Raw genomic sequence first — 16,469 nt, 5'->3', positions numbered from 1 at the left:
ATCCTGAGTCACCTCCTGCATTATCCTCCAGAGCTGCGCTCTCCACCATACCTCCTCCTGCCTTGTATCGCTCATCTACACTGCATACATATATTACCATAGCAGGTACATTACTTCTTACCAAACAATTGTGAAAGGGGAAGAAAAAAAGCAGAATCTCCAGTGTGTTCCTCTGGACGAGAACATTTGAGTCCATTACTGAGACGCAGAGAGATTTTATCTGCGGAGGAGAAAGAAGAGAGAAACGTGATCCAGTCAGAGTAAGCTGGTATCAGCAAGATCACAAGAAATTAATGATCGGTTCCCAATTTACCCACGAGCTGTAGTGTTATATCGGCGTTGACTAGAACAGGATTGGAAAACATTTCTTCCAAAAACAGCGCCACCCTTGTCTACAGGTTGTGTGTGGTATTGCAGTTCTATTCACAGCAAAATAAAAAAAAAAAAAAGCGGATAAGCAATACCGGACCCAAATCGGCAGACAGGTGCGGCGCCGGCTCCTGCCACCTCCGGCGTAGTCACCCGGATGATGCGGTCAATCAGGTTTTTCCATTGCGATATCGTCAGGGACTGTCTTGAAGGGGCTTTTCCGTTTTGGAAAAAAAAAAAAACCTTTGTCCTAGTGCTGCTGTTTATTTAAAAAATAAAAAAGTGCCTTACCTACCATCCCCTGGTCTGGCACCGAGTGTCCGCTGCTTATACTGGTGTCTTTTATTGTCTGCAGCCCTGATGTCACATTAACAGTGCTGCAGCCAATCCCCGAGCTGTGACCTAGTTGACGGCACAAGCCGTTCAGAGTCACTGAGCTCGCCGATTGACAGCAGCGCTGTTGATGTGAAGATAGTAGCAGAGTCGCTGGACCTGGGGAGGGTGAGTAAGGCATGTTTGTTTGCTTTAAAACTCCCGGTTATGGCGACTTTTGGAAAATTATTCTTATAGATTTGTGGTCTTCACCTGGCGGAAACTACAACTCCCAGCATGGCCATGCTGACAAATACTCACAGCCAGCTGCTTGTCGTTCCCGAGCACGTGGCTCTGCGCTTTGGCAGAGACGTCTCTGTTGATGTGACTCACGACGAACAGAGAAGCGGGGAGTCGGACAGAGCTGCTGACCAGGACGCTGCCCCACAGGGAGCTGTAGAAGACCTCCTGCCCGATCACCATGGACAGCTTCTGCAGTAACGTGTCCGTCCTGAGGAAGAACAAACATTCAGCTTTCAGGAATCCTTCCCTACCGCTCTGTGTACACAGCCCCTATGCAGACCTATGTAACTCCATTGTAACAATGAAAAAACTCCTGCAGTCATACACTTGCACGATACTTTTTTTTTTTTTTTATCATGACCACATATAGCTCTGCACAAGAGCTGTATACACAAAACGAAAGAAAAAAAAAAAAGAAGTGGTACCTGTCGTAGATCTCCGATCCTTCTTCTAGGCCCGGCAGTAATCCAGTGATGAACGCCTGGAGACTGGGCAGCAGCGACCTCTGGAGGGGTAGGAAGTACGTTTCGTACAGACCTAGGAGCAGCGGCTTCACTGACATTGCTGCATGTGACAACAGCGGGAACAGACCTGAACTGTACGCAGGGACATATATACATCGTCATATGTTGTATACAGGCCTCCAGAGACCCCCATTTACCAACAGAAAGGAAGGTGCATTTATACAGCTGCCATTGGGCTCAATACTAAAATCCATGTACACTGAGCTCCCCCTAGTGGTGGCAGCAGACAGCCTGAATCTTAACAATTAAGAAACACAAGTTTCACAAAGAATTTTAAAAAATAACCAAGCGATTTCTCCCTTCTTTCCATATAACTAAAATTGAGAAATAGACATTTCTGTGTCTCCACGTGTCCTCTGTCCTGCTCGTGGCAGTCAGACAAGTGGCTGCAGCAGATGCCTCCCCCCTCTGTCCTATGAGCAGTAAGACAAAAGCAGATTAAGCCCCTGATAATTGGGTTTACATCAGCTACCAGATGAAGGCAGATTAACCCCGTGTTCTCTGCATTCAGGATCATGCAGGAAATGCTGCAGACTAACAAGGAGGACGACTAGTTTTCTTGTTTAATGGACATATTAATTGCTAGGTTTAGTGCTCCTTTAAGTCTACAGCTTTGTAAAGGGAAGCCGAGGACTTGACGCTTACAAAATAAAGGGGGTTGTCTAGTGAAAACAAGCCATCACCTGTCCACAGGATGGGTAATAAGTTACTGATCGTTAGGGGTCTGACCGCTAAGACCCATCACCGATCGGCTCTATTTACTACCTAGCACCGATTGCGGCTTCTTTTTTTTTTTTTTTTTTTGCGGCCCCATAGAGAATGGATGCAGCGGCACGGGCACTGCCACTTCATTCTAAAGGAAATTAAAGTGCCCTGTCGACCATAAAAATTTCCCGTTCTGCCGATAGGTAGGAACCCAACAAAACAGTAATTTATCACCTTTCCTGTGGACAGGTATGCAGATTGTCTCTTCAGAGAGGAAGAGGACTAGAACTCTATAGCCTTTGCCATAATGCTTAGGATAAAAGCCAAACCAGAATCTCAGTTTGCAAACATGTGTTTCGGTGTGTTGCCTCTCATCAGTGCAAAGTATGAGAACTGATTTGGCTAGGTGAGAGGCTCTGGGCAGGGGTCTAAGGGGTAACATTTCTCCTTGCTGAGAGTGACAAGCCAAGCTTGGCATGTCAGAGTGAGGACACTTACAAGCCATGAATGCTACTCTGGGAAATTAAATATGAAAATTGTCTCTTTCGAGAGGAAGAGGACTAAGAAGTCTAGTGCCACCTATTGGAAGCAGTGATCCTAAAAGTCAATATAGACTCTTTACCGAGGCTTGCCATACGACTTAGGCTTAAAGCCAAACCTAAATCTCAATTTGCAGAAACGGTGTTTCGGGGTGTTGCCCCTCCTCAGTGCAAAGTATGAGGCTGGGTGAGACTAAGGACTGGGCCTAAGTGGTAACGTTTCTCCTTGTAGAGAGTGCAGTTCGGTAATAACTTGTTTTCACTGATTACCCCATTTAAGTCTTAAGAATAATGCCAGCTGAAGCTCCGATTTTGACAGGTTTGGCCAACTTCCTAATGTGTACGGGAGCGCCGATCGACTAATGGTCGGTGGACATGTCAATCGGACATGTTCGATTTCCGATCGGAGTTAAGTGGCCAGGTGACGAGTCAGGCAGTGGCTTTCTCATAAAGAACACAGGAGTGTTCGGCCCAATGAGTCATGTGTATGAGAGAGTTGGCAGAGATGGTTGTCTGCCGAACAATCAGTCGAAGCACCGTTGGGCCGACAGCCATCTAAGGTGCATGAGCGGCTTTTCCTTCCTCCGACCAGCTTAATACTGTATGTCCACTGCTCTCTGGCCTGCCTTCCCGTATCTGCAGGGTGGGTGTTACATGTTGGACTGAGCAGTGACTAGTGAGGAGCAGAAGAGTAGAACAAAGTTTCAGGAGCAAATCTGTCTGGGGCATAATTGCAGCATTAGCTTACATTTTTTAATATACAGAACACATAAGAAGCTGTAAATAGAGCAATGTCTGCAAAAAAAGAAATCATATGACCTTGATTTTACATTAGTAATCCATCCACAGCTGCCCTGGCAGCACTAAAACAAAGGCGCTGCACAGAGGGCAACACTAAAACAAAGGCGCTGCACAGAGGGCAGCACTAAAACAAAGGCGCTGCACAGAGGGCAGCACTAAAACAAAGGCGCTGCACAGAGGGCAGCACTAAAACAAAGGTGCTGCACAGAGGGCAGCACTAAAACAAAGGCGCTGCACAGAGGGCAGCACTAAAACAAAGGCGCTGCACAGAGGGCAGCACTAAAACAAAGGCGCTGCACAGAGGGCAGCATTAAAACAAAGGCGCTGCACAGAGGGCAGCACTAAAACAAAGGCGCTGCACAGAGGGCAGCACTAAAACAAAGGCGCTGCACAGAGGGCAGCACTAAAACAAAGGCGCTGCACAGAGGGCAGCACTAAAACAAAGGCGCTGCACAGAGGGCAGCACTAAAACAAAGGCGCTGCACAGAGGGCAGCATTAAAACAAAGGCGCTGCACAGAGGGCAGCACTAAAACAAAGGCGCTGCACAGAGGGCAGCACTAAAACAAAGGCGCTGCACAGAGGGCAGCACTAAAACAAAGGCGCTGCACAGAGGGCAGCACTAAAACAAAGGCGCTGCACAGAGGGCAGCACTAAAACAAAGGCGTTGCACAGAGGGCAGCACTAAAACAAAGGTGCTGCACAAAGGGCAGCACTAAAACAAAGGCGCTGCACAGAGGGCAGCACTAAAACAAAGGCGCTGCACAGAGGGCAGCATTAAAATAAAGGCGCTGCACAGAGGGCAGCACTAAAACAAAGGCGCTGCACAGAGGGCAGCACTAAAACAAAGGTGCTGCACAGAGGGCAGCACTAAAACAAAGGCGCTGCACAGAGGGCAGCATTAAAACAAAGGCGCTGCACAGAGGGCAGCACTAAAACAAAGGCGCTGCACAGAGGGCAGCACTAAAACAAAGGCGCTGCACAGAGGGCAGCACTAAAACAAAGGCGCTGCACAGAGGGCAGCACTAAAACAAAGGTGCTGCACAGAGCGGAGCGAGATAACGAATGTGAAGCACAGTTACTTCTGAGCTGTGCTGTTATGACACATACAGGTATAGTCTGTATTTTTTAGAAGCTTTGAAAACCCATTTTATTCGAAAATGTTAGCTTCATCAAAAGGGAAAAAAAATAGGTTACCTGTATAAGAAAAGGTCTCTGGACAGCCACTTTGTTCCAATGATCTTAAATATGATTTCGTAGGTTTCGAGAGCTTTTAAGTGCACCCCACTTGGCAGAGCTGGGTGTAGGCATTGTGCCAGCCTCTTACTAATGATCAGCCTCCTTGGTAATAAGCAGTACTTGAGATTACTCTGCAGAGCCTGAAATAAACAAGAATTACATTTATGTTAACGATAAGACACTGACCAGATGTCCTCAGTGAAGGGCTGGTTGTATAGAGAGCTGGTAACAAATACGAGAAACCAAATACTGACCTGTTCCTACTGCTCAGCTGTTCATCTTTTCCATTCCAGGACTGCTAGCGTGTCACCGCCGCAACCAATCATTGGCTGCAGCAGTGACTGTTTTCTAGATTACTGTAGATCTGTTTTTTGTTTTCCCAGGAAAACATTAATCCTCTTAATATATTGCAGTCATCATATTATACAGCACTGTGTACTTACAATTGCTCATTTTGCCTTTCTACCCAGATAATTCTTCTCTTTTCCATTAGGTCTATGACATCACCTGATTAAAAACTGACTAGCTGAATCCTACTAAGCTCTATGTAGAAACAGGAGGTCAATTTTCTCTGCATGAGTCATCAGTCACTGCAAAAGTCCCTGGCAGGGGAAGAGGGAACAGCTGGGTCAGGAGTTTGGAGAGGAGGATGATAAATGCAGGGACAAGAGACTTCCTGTTTCTACATAGAGAAGAATTAGCTGGATAGAAAGGCAAAATGAGCAATTGTAAGTACACAGAGCTGTATAATATGATGACTGCAATATATTAAGAGGATTAATGTTTTCCTGGGAAAACAAAAAACAGATCTACAGTAATCTAGAAAACAGTCACTGCTGCAGCCAATGATTGGATAAAAACTTTGATGGGTGGAGTGCTTCTTTAATTCAAAGGAGTTTTCCACTAAATGCATGATCCCAGTGGTTCTGAGAACAAGGAAGCCAAAGTGCCTTGTGTGATTGGAGCGGTAGTGGGCATGAGCATTGCTTCATTCACTTCTATGGGCCTGATGGAAAGGTTGTTGCACATGCGCACTACTACTCCGTTCACATAAGAGGACTTTGAGATGTTCATTTTTGGGATTGATGGAAATACCAGCAGCGGCCACAGAAGCTCCAGTATTTTCAAAAAAGGCATACAGCAGTAGGCGGGGAATCAATAACCAATTTTTCAGGGCGTTCTCTGGCAAAAACGATTTATCTAAGTTACTGATCGGTGGGTGTCCATCCACTGGGACCAACATCAATCGGCACAACAGGGCACTTTTATCCCCATTAAAATGGAGTGGAAGGTGGGTAAGCTTGACCTCGGAAAGAGAGCACTGGTGAGCTCGGGAACTCAAGAAGGCCTGGACGTCCACGAAAGACAACAGTGGTGAATGATCGCAGAATCCTTCCCATGGTGAAGAAAAACCCCTTCACAACATCCACCCAAGTGAAGAACGATCTCCAGGAAATAGGTGTCTCAGTATCTAAGTCTACCATAAGGAGAAGACTCCATGAGACCCAGAGGGTTCACCACAAGGTGCAAATCATTAATCAGCCTTAAAAATAGAAAGGCTTTAGATTAGACTTTACCAAAAAAACATCTTAAGAAGCCGCCCAGGTCTGGAAAAGCAAAACGAAGATCCACATGTATGAGAATGATGGGAAGAAGAAAGTCTGGAGAAGGCTTGGAATGGACCACGATCCAAAGCCAACACATCCTGTGTAACACATGGTGGAGGCGGTGTGATGGTGTGGGCAAGTATGGCTTCCAGTGGCACTGGGTCACTAGTGTTTATTGATGATGTGACTCAAGACAGAAGCAGTCGGATGTATTCTGTGTGTACAGGTACCGATACTTTCTGCTCAGATTCAACTACATGCAGCAAGGTTGACTGGACGGCGCTTCACAGGACAGATGGACAATGACTCAAAACATCCTGCGAAAGCAAAGAAGTGGAATATTCTGCAATGGCCGAGTCACCACCAGATCTCAGCCCATCGAGCCGCATTTCACAGGATGAAGACAAAACTTAAGGCAGAAAGACTCAGAAACAAACAACAACTGAAGTCACCCCAGTAAAGGCAAAGCATTTCAAAGGAGGGAACCCAGTGTTTGGTGACGTCCATGGCCTCCAGACTTCAGGCCGTCAAAGGATTCTCTACAAAGTATTAAAAAATGAACTTTTTATTTATGATAAAGTTAATTTGTCCAATTACTTTTGAGACCCCGAAATGAGGAGACTTTGTAGAAAAATGGCTGCAATTTCTAAATGTTTCACAGGATATTTTTGTTCAATCCTTTCAATTAAACCTGAAAGTCTCCACTTCTATCGCATCTCAGAGGTTTCATTTTACATAAAAAAATAGTGGCCAGCAGAGCAGAAATCACGAAGAATCGGTCACTGTCCAAATGTTTATGGACCTACCTAAATGTGCGGTTGGAGCCCCACCAATCAATAAATCAACTATCCTGTGTTTATACTGGAAAACCTCTTTCAGCCTCTATATTATTCCTGCATGTAAACCCTGTGGGTAGATTTATTGTGGTCACAACAATTGCCGTTTCATAACATTACGTAATTGTGCAACTTCCCCAAATGTCTGTGGCATCTCCTATCTCAGTATTTCATAGTTTAATTATCCCTTATATTAAATTACAAATATTATGAGAGGCAAGTCAGCAGTATATAACGTATACATGTGCGTCTTGACCATATGATAGATTTTACTGCTATGTTTTAGGGTCACACGGGACGCATGAACTGTGGATTTGCGGGCAATGCAATAGCAGGAAAGTGGATGAGATCTTCCCAAATCTCATCCTCATGTTGCATGAAAAAGAGTATTCTCAGTGCATCAATTTATGTTGCAGATTTCCACAGCAGATTTCACCCTTTGTAACGCATAGGGAGAAATCTATGGCAAATCCGCAGCAAAATCCGTGAAGGAATCGGAGTGTAACTCATGCAGATTCTTTCTTCCCTAAATTTCTGTCCTATGTCGACTCTTAGGACCCAATTAATCAGGATTGGCGCTTTGCACAATCATCATGACGAACAGCCCACTGGAGTAAGATGCGTCAAATTAATCCACCCCCTTGCGATTTTACGTTTTTCTTGCGCTTTCGTTTTTGCCCCCCCTCCCCCTTCTGCCCATGGCCTTAACTTTTTTTTATTTTTCCATTAATATAGCTGTATGAGGACTTTTTTTTTTTTTTTTTGCGGGACAAGTTATATTTCTGAATAACACGATTGAATTTACCATATCATGTACTGGAAAACGGGAGAAGAAAAAATTCCAAGTGCGGTGAAATTGCAAAAAGTGTGCAATTCCACAATTGTTTTTTTTTTTATTTACCATATTCACTAAATGCTACAACTGACCTGCCATTATGATTCTCCAGGTCAGTACGAGTACACAGATACCGAACATGTATAGGTTCTTTTTTATTTAAGTGGTGAAAAAAAATTCCCAAATTTGTAATTAGAAAAAAATGGCGCCATTTTCTGAGACCCGTGGCGTCTCCATTTTTCGGGATCAGGGTTGGGTGAGGCCTCATTTTTTGCGCCCTGATACAATGTTTTGATCGCCTGTTATTGCAATGTTGTGGAGGCCAAAAAAAACTTTAATTCTGGTGTTTCTATTTTTTTTCTTGTTACGCCGTTTACCAAATCAAATTAATTTACTTCATATTTTGATAGATCTGACATTTCTGAAAGCAGCGATACCAAATATGTGTATTTTTTCTTGTTTTATTTTGAATGGGACAAAGGGGGGTGATTTGAACTTACGTATGTTTTTTTTATTTATTTTTTGTGAACATACCCCTAAGGCCATGTTCTCACGTAGCATAAACCTCGCTTTTTTTCCCTGCTGTGCTTTTTCTGCAGGTGTCCGCACCAAAATTTGCAATAGCAATCTGTTCAGATTATTTCTTGGGGAAGGGGAGTTTTAGATGTGTTTTTGGTGCAGATTTCAGGCAGCTTTTTTTTGTTCATGCAGGGGTTTTTTAAGCACATAAACACTGGGATTTTGAACTGAAAAAAAAAAAAAAAAAACAAGAAAAACACAAAAGGTGTTTTTTTATATGCACTTTTTTCAGGGTCCCCATAGAATCCTATAGGGAAAACGCACCAAAAAATGCGCAGGTCAACAGTGTCTTTATACACAAATTTTAATAAAATCACATCCACTTTACTTAAATTTTGAACAAATTTTGCACATACATAAAAAAAAAACCTGCAGTGTTTACGTTACGTGGGAACACGGCTTAAGGCATCTTTATGCTGAAACTCATCTTTATGCTGAAACTAAGACAACCCTTTAAAAGTGGATTTGTAAAGGGTAAAATCCCAATGGAAACATCAGCGAGGTGTGAATGGAGTTTTAACGAATAATATTAATTACATTTATAATTAAATACATAATAATAGACCTGAGCGATTGTTAAAAAATATCATGAATGAGGACATTGACAGGAAGGTAAAGAAGGGGTGAGCACTGCGGGATAATACAGGACAATGGCGTGGAGCAGGGTGCAGCTCTCATACGAGCTCCAGCACATGACCTGGAACGCCAACGTGTCAGTGCAATGTAAACAAGTCACACAGAATACTCGGCACGTGATTGTCAGCACTGACACATCCCATTATACATGTCCCACAGTGCAGACGCCGCACATATACAATCTACTGCAAAGAAAATACATATGGAGCTGTTGCCCATGGCAACCAATCAGGTCACTCCTTTCATCTGGAAACTTGCAGCAGAGAGATGAAAGCTAGAATCTGATTGGTTGCTAGGGGTAACTGCTTGAGGCCTAGTGTGATTTCCTGGATAAATGGCTCCTTAGTACAAAAATAAACACTTTTTTTTTTTTTTTTTTTTTTTTACAATCGCTCGCCCAGATTCTTGGTAGAACATGCAAGTTTCAGGGCCGGCTCCAGTGTTATGAGGGCCTTTGGGCTTTTCATAGTGTTTTATTTTAGTGGTACCATTTTGTTGTCTATATGATTTTCTAATCTGCTTTTATTCTTGTTTGGGGGAGGGAAAGTGAGCAAAAAACAGCAATTCTGCCATTTTTACAATTTTTTGCTTTTGTTTCAGCATTCAGTGTATAGAATAAATATTTTTTTTTTAAGTTCGTACAGTTGCGCACATGGCAATACAAAATATGTTATTTTTTTTATTTAATTTACGTGCTGGGAAAAGTTGGGCTGATTTGAACTATTTTTTATTTATTTATTTATTTTTTTTACTAGCACTCTTGAACCTGTGGTCGCTTGTACAAAACACTGCATTATTGCAGTATATTACAAAATTACCAATCTACTAGGAAGACCAGCCACAGCCTGAGCTTCATAAATCTGCAAACATGGCACAGGTGCCTTCAGTAGGCGCCTGGCTGCCATGACAGTGTCTTGCACCCTATTTCCAACCCCTTAAAAGCCGCTATTACAAATGACGGCAGCATCTAAGGGGTTAAACAGCTGCAAATCGGTGCAAGTTCTGCTCGCAGCTGTTAGAGCCTTTACTGGGATTAATATAGTGGTCACATTCCTAGTACAGTTTATTAGTGGCAATAGAGACATGTTAGTTGTCTTTGTGAGGAGCTGGCCACTTACTAAAACTTATTGGACCAATGCACATAGAGCAGAGTCCACGGCTCTAAGAGATGCAGACTTTTTCCAGGACGGAGCACTGGTTCAGTCGATTTCCTTGCTCGTCAGTTTAATTGCACCAATTCACCAATTTCACCTGGAAAACGTTCAGCTTCAGGAATTAATGTTTCCATTCAGTAAGCAGAAGAAGATGTGCTGGTTGGATCTTATGTATACACAAGGCCAGCCAGGAGATCACTAAATGTAAAGTTGGTTGGCAAATGTAAAGAAATCATTCCATTAATCTCATCTCAGGGGCCTCAAGCCATTGTTCACCCAGCCACTAGGCCCATTGTGTGGATGGAGATAGTAGACCCAATGGAGCCGTCACCACATGGGGTCTCACATGCAGTCCCAGGTCATGGGTTCGGCCTGAGAAAAAATACCTCCACTAATGCACAGTTGGCTTTGGAGGGGGGGGGGATGCAAACACACTGCCCATTCAGGGGGCTGATCACAGGGAGGGAGGAATACGCCACATGTTTAGTTAGAGAGTTTGGAGAGTGACACCGAGGGGAGAGGATCTAGACTGAGGCCCTGGAGCCATGGATGGAGGGGCCTATGGAATTTGGAGATCGGTTGCCGGCTGGGATGGACACACGTGCTACAATTGTGGGATCTGTCATCTGGATTTGATTAACTTTTTTAAAGGACTATTTCTGCTCAATACATGGGCTTCGGTCGTGGTATCTGTCGTCTGGAGGAGCGTGGACTGTGGCTACAGACTTGCGGAAGATATGAAATCTGTGGGCCAACCAAAAGTTGGGAGCAGTGCGTATTGCCTGTTACGGGGGCAGTGGAACTACCGATTCCGGGTTTGGAACATTGTATTTTGGCCTTTTTACCTGGAATTGTTGTAAAACCATGGATGTAAGGAATAAAATATTGTTGCATCGTTAACCTGCCTAGTTGATTATTACAACCCACAACCGCACATCTTCACAGTCTAGATCAGGGGTCTCAAACTCAGCTGGCCATATGGGCCGCACACGAAAAAACATTTAATTTGGGGGGCCGCATTATTTGCATGACAAAGTGACATTTTTAGTGATACCATTTTATTTTCTATACACCTTTTGAACTGGTCCTCATCTTGCAGACATGGTCTCCCATCCAGGTCCCCCATATTGCAGACATGGTCTCCCATCCAGGTCCCCCATTTTGCAGACATCTGTGTCCCAGCGCAGCGGCGTATGACGTCACTGCCATGCGCAGATGTCAGTTGCTGGCCTCTGATAGGCCGGCGGCGGACCCTGGTATTGCTGTGCAGAGAGCCGGTCTCTGCGTGGCAATACACTGCACTACAGCGCTGATGTCGGCGGCTGCTGGAGAGAGCCGCGATCGTTACGGGGTCTGTGCCTGCGGGCCGCAAGAAGCAGCCGGAGGGGCCACGGCCCGCGTGTTTGAGACCATCTAGATAGTGGGTACACCTGGTATAAACTGGAATGCGTCCAGAAAGTGGTAAAAGGGCCTACCAAATTTTGGTTCCTGAAACCTTTTAAAATCTGATAGCGATACTGGGTATTGGTTTCTGGTGCACAGATAGCCCAAAGTTTTTCTGCACAAAAGGTTCACAGCTGTCGGAGGAATTTTTCACTCGCCTTACACAACACGTTGTGCACATGGTCACATCTACATATCAAAATGACCATATCATGACACAGGGTAAGGCCATCCAACCCTGCTGTCTAACACATTAACTAAAATACACAGAGCACCTAAAGAGGTTAAACCAGCACAAAAACAATCTATAAATTCCTGCATTCCTCATGGAGCTTCTAAATAACATATAAAGTTGCAAAGTAGCCGATGTGTCCTCGAAGCCTTTGCAGGTCACAAGGGAAGAGGCTAAAGACCTGGGTGCTGTTCTTCCAAATCGGTCCACTGGAAATTATTGCTGTGAAGTGCCAAATAATTTGCCAAAATTAGCTAGGGTACGATAATGGGGTTTTACCACAATCCATTATCAAAAGAACAGTGAGGGGGTAAATGCCATAATCCCTGTTAGCCTAGAGCAAAGAAGGCTTTAATTTCTTCATCCCTGGTGGTTTAGGTTAGTGAATGAGTTAATGTCATTCTTGGTGGTCTACAACAACAACAAAAAAAAAAGTTTGTTGTGCATCTGGTGTCTAGTGGGTTTACTTACTCTCTCTCCAGGCTCCTAACAGCAAGACGGTTGAGACTATGATGGGCAGGCATTACCTCCACCCCTCACACAGACTCCCCCCCCACCCCCGGTTATTTCTGACACACACTGCTCCCCGTGGCCCCTTCGTACACAGACTGCTCCCCGTGGCCTTCTCGCACAGACTGCTCCCCGTGGCCCCTTCTCGCACAGACTGCTCCCCGTGGCCCCTTCTCACACACACTGCTCCCCGTGGCCCCTTCTCAGACTGCTCCCCGTGGCCCCTTCTCGCACAGACTGCTCCCCGTGGCCCCTTCTCACAGACTGCTCCCCGTGGCCCCTTCTCACAGACTGCTCCTCGTGGCCCCTTCTCACACAGACTGCTCCCCGTGGCCCCTTCTCACACAGACTGCTCCCCGTGGCTCCTTCTCACACAGACTGCTCCCCGTGGCCCCTTCTCACACAGACTGCTCCCCGTGGCCCCTTCTCACACAGACTGCTCCCCGTGGCCCCTTCTCACACAGACTGCTCCCCGTGGCTCCTTCTCACACAGACTGCTCCCCGTGGCTCCTTCTCACACAGACTGCTCCCCGTGGCTCCTTCTCACACAGACTGCTCCCCGTGGCCCCTTCTCACACACACTGCTCCCCGTGGCTCCTTCTCACACAGACTGCTCCCCGTGGCTCCTTCTCACACAGACTGCTCTCCGTGGCTCCTTCTCACACAGACTGCTCTCCCTGGTTCCTTCTCACACAGACTGCTCTCCGTGGCTCCTTCTCACACAGACTGCTCTCCCTGGTTCCTTCTCACACAGACTGCTCCCCGTGGCTCCTTCTCACACAGACTGCTCCCGGTGGCTCCTTCTCACACAGACTGCTCCCCGTGGCTCCTTCTCACACAGACTGCTCCCCGTGGCTCCTTCTCACACAGACTGCTCCCGGTGGCTCCTTCTCACACAGACTGCTCCCCGTGGCTCCTTCTCACACAGACTGCTCCCGGTGGCTCCTTCACACACAGACTGCTCCCCGTGGCTCCTTCTCACACAGACTGCTCCCCGTGGCTCCTTCTCACACAGACTGCTCCCCGTGGCTCCTTCTCACACAGACTGCTCCCGGTGGCTCCTTCTCACACAGACTGCTCCCCGTGGCTCCTTCTCACACAGACTGCTCTCCCTGGCTCCTTCTCACACAGACTGCTCCCCGTGGCCTCTTTTCACACAGACTGCTCCCCGTGGCCCCTTCTCACACAGACTGCTCCCCGTGGCCCCTTCTCACACAGACTGCTCCCCGTGGCCCGTTCTCACACAGACTGCTCCCCGTGGCCCGTTCTCACACAGACTGCTCCCCGTGGCCCCTTCTCACACAGACTGCTCCCCGTGGCCCCTTCTCACACAGACTGCTCCCCGTGGCCCCTTCTCACACAGACTGCTCCCCGTGGCCCCTTCTCACACAGACTGCTCCCGGTGGCCCCTTCTCACACAGACTGCTCCCCGTGGCCCCTTCTCACACAGACTGCTCCCCGTGGCCCCTTCTCACACAGACTGCTCCCCGTGGCCCCTTCTCACACAGACCGCTCCCCGTGCAGGAGCACACAAGAGCAACAGGGAAGGTTTTTAAGCTGTTCTGCTTAACAGGAATGGTGGATGGAGATAAACCAAGCTGCTCTCCTCCTACAATAATCAGCTTTTCTCCCCATATCATAATCACAAGGATGGAGAAGGAGAGATACTGGCTGGTATCCCCATCTTCTATCTCATATCCCCCATTCACGGTGCTCAGCTAAGGTAAAGCCATGCAGGAAGGAAGAACGTGCAGGCGGCCACCGGCATGCTCATAAATAGGGTGCTGACTGGTGAAGCCAGAGCTAGGGCTAAAAGTAGGGAAGTAAAAGGAAGCACCCCCTCTTCATTGACCCTACTATTACCATTGATAACAATGTTAAAGGGGTTCTCTACTTTAAACAATCCCTACTTAAATGGTCCCTTCACAATAAGTCTCCCTGCTGGGACCATGAGAGATCAGCTGTTATCTATGGAAAACTAAGCAGTAAGTGTTCAGTTTCCCTGCAGTGCCACCACAGGGGAAAATAGGTATTACACACTGTCCACCCACATTAATGGGATGTCTGAGCCATCCAGGACAGGTTAGGTCCTCCACAGCAAGAGACACTCTTTATAACAGATCTTCACTCTGACAAAAAGATGAGGATCCTGAACAGAGGACCTCCCGCTACTGGAGAGGTGGTCTCATTTAATAAATAGGTGCCACGGCAACAAGCAACCTTTCAATATACCTTTTCCCAAGAACAAATAGACTTTAGGACTTTTTTTTTTCCTAGGTAACCGGCCACTTCTGCTGTCCGGTCTTCTAGACAAGGAGTGCTCACTCGAAAGCTGCTTGCTTTACAGATTCCAAAGGCTGCCAAGAAGTGTCCACGCGTTCCTCCGATGCAGCAGAGGCAAAATTGCCTCTATTCGGAGCATTGGAAGAGCTCACAGATCCGGCCAGAGGATCCTCCATGTCGCCGACCCGAACTGTCAATTTCCAGGAGTGCACCGTCACTATTGGAAGCAGAAAGCTGGAATGCAGGGGAGCGGTGCGCTCGTGCACAAAACATAAGAAAATTCATGTAACTCAGAAATACCCAGTAGGGGATATAAAAAGGAGTTCTATAACTAGACAATCCCTTTAAGAAGGAATTATTCATCGACTATATCACCCGAGCAGAAGCAAGGACGCAGCCAGAGTGTAGATGCCAAAACCAGATACTTCACTGATAAGAGAATGGAAAATGCAATGGACCGTCCTGCCAAGTGCATGTCACTACAATCACTGGGTGTTTACATAAGTTAATTCATTTCCAAAATCCCTGAAAAAAAAATGAATTGATAAAAACAGAGCGATCCAGTTCTGGTCTGAATGATCTGTGGCAAAAAAAAAATAATGGAAAGAACCATCCAATCTGATTGTGGCACTATGGAATAATAATAACTGGCCCTATGGGGCTGGGAGAGCAAACAGATAATTTTATAATAAGAGAAACGAGAGATAATTTTATAATAAAGTAAAAAAGGTTCCAAAAAGTCACTAACTATATATATATATATTGCTCAAAAAAATAAAGGGAACACTGAAATAACACATCCTAGATCTGAATGAATGAAATATTCTCATTGAATACTTTGTTCTGTACAAAGTTGAATGTGCTGACAACAAAATCACACAAAAATCATCAATGGAAATCAAATTTATTAACCAATGGAGGCCTGGATTTGGAGTCACCCCCAAAATTAAAGTGGAAAAACACTCTACAGGCTGATCCAACTTTGATGTAATGTCCTTAAAACAAGTCAAAATGAGGCTGAGTATTGTGTGTGGCCTCCACGTGCCTGTATGACCTCCCTACAACGCCTGGGCATGCTCCTGATGAGGCTGAGTATTGTGTGTGGCCTCCACGTGCCTGTATGACCTCCCTACAACGCCTGGGCATGCTCCTGATGAGGCTGAGTATTGTGTGTGGCCTCCACGTGCCTGTATGACCTCCCTACAACGCCTGGGCATGCTCCTGATGAGGCTGAGTATTGTGTGTGGCCTCCACGTCCCTGTATGACCTCCCTACAACGCCTGGGCATGCTCCTGATGAGGCTGAGTATTGTGTGTGGCCTCCACGTGCCTCTATGACCTCCCTACAACGCCTGGGCATGCTCCTGATGAGGCTGAGTATTGTGTGTGGCCTCCACGTGCCTGTATGACCTCCCTACAACACCTGGGCATGCTCCTGATGAGGCTGAGCATTGTGTGTGGCCTCCACGTGCCTGTATGACCTCCCTACAACGCCTGGGCATGCTCCTGATGAGGCTGAGTATTGTGTGTGGCCTCCACGTGCCTGTATGACCTCCCTACAATGC

The 16,469-nt window shown here is 46.1% G+C and overlaps 1 protein-coding gene across 3 annotated transcripts in view; it reads right to left on the bottom strand.

Moving 5' to 3' along the window:
- The window catches only part of DOP1B (DOP1 leucine zipper like protein B), a 110,117-nt gene that overhangs the window by 61,858 nt on the left and 31,790 nt on the right, over window positions 1-16,469 (bottom strand). For 2 of the 3 annotated variants that reach the window (XM_073668385.1, XM_073668386.1), the window contains exons 3-6: window positions 4,749-4,930; window positions 1,410-1,580; window positions 1,003-1,192; window positions 122-220 (exon numbers count right to left, since the gene is read on the bottom strand). In XM_073668385.1, the coding sequence (XP_073524486.1) occupies window positions 122-220; window positions 1,003-1,192; window positions 1,410-1,580; window positions 4,749-4,930 (642 nt within the window). The remainder of the gene's footprint in view (window positions 1-121; window positions 221-1,002; window positions 1,193-1,409; window positions 1,581-4,748; window positions 4,931-16,469) is intronic. The other variant, XM_073668387.1, reaches the window with a different exon arrangement.

Source organism: Phyllobates terribilis, unplaced genomic scaffold (assembly GCF_046119375.1).
Source record: "Phyllobates terribilis strain yellow unplaced genomic scaffold, ASM4611937v1 Scaffold_2__4_contigs__length_985480577, whole genome shotgun sequence".
NCBI lineage: Eukaryota > Metazoa > Chordata > Amphibia > Anura > Dendrobatidae > Phyllobates > Phyllobates terribilis.
The sequence above is the reverse complement of the archived record's forward strand: the minus strand, read 5'-3'. Positions and strand labels throughout refer to the sequence as shown.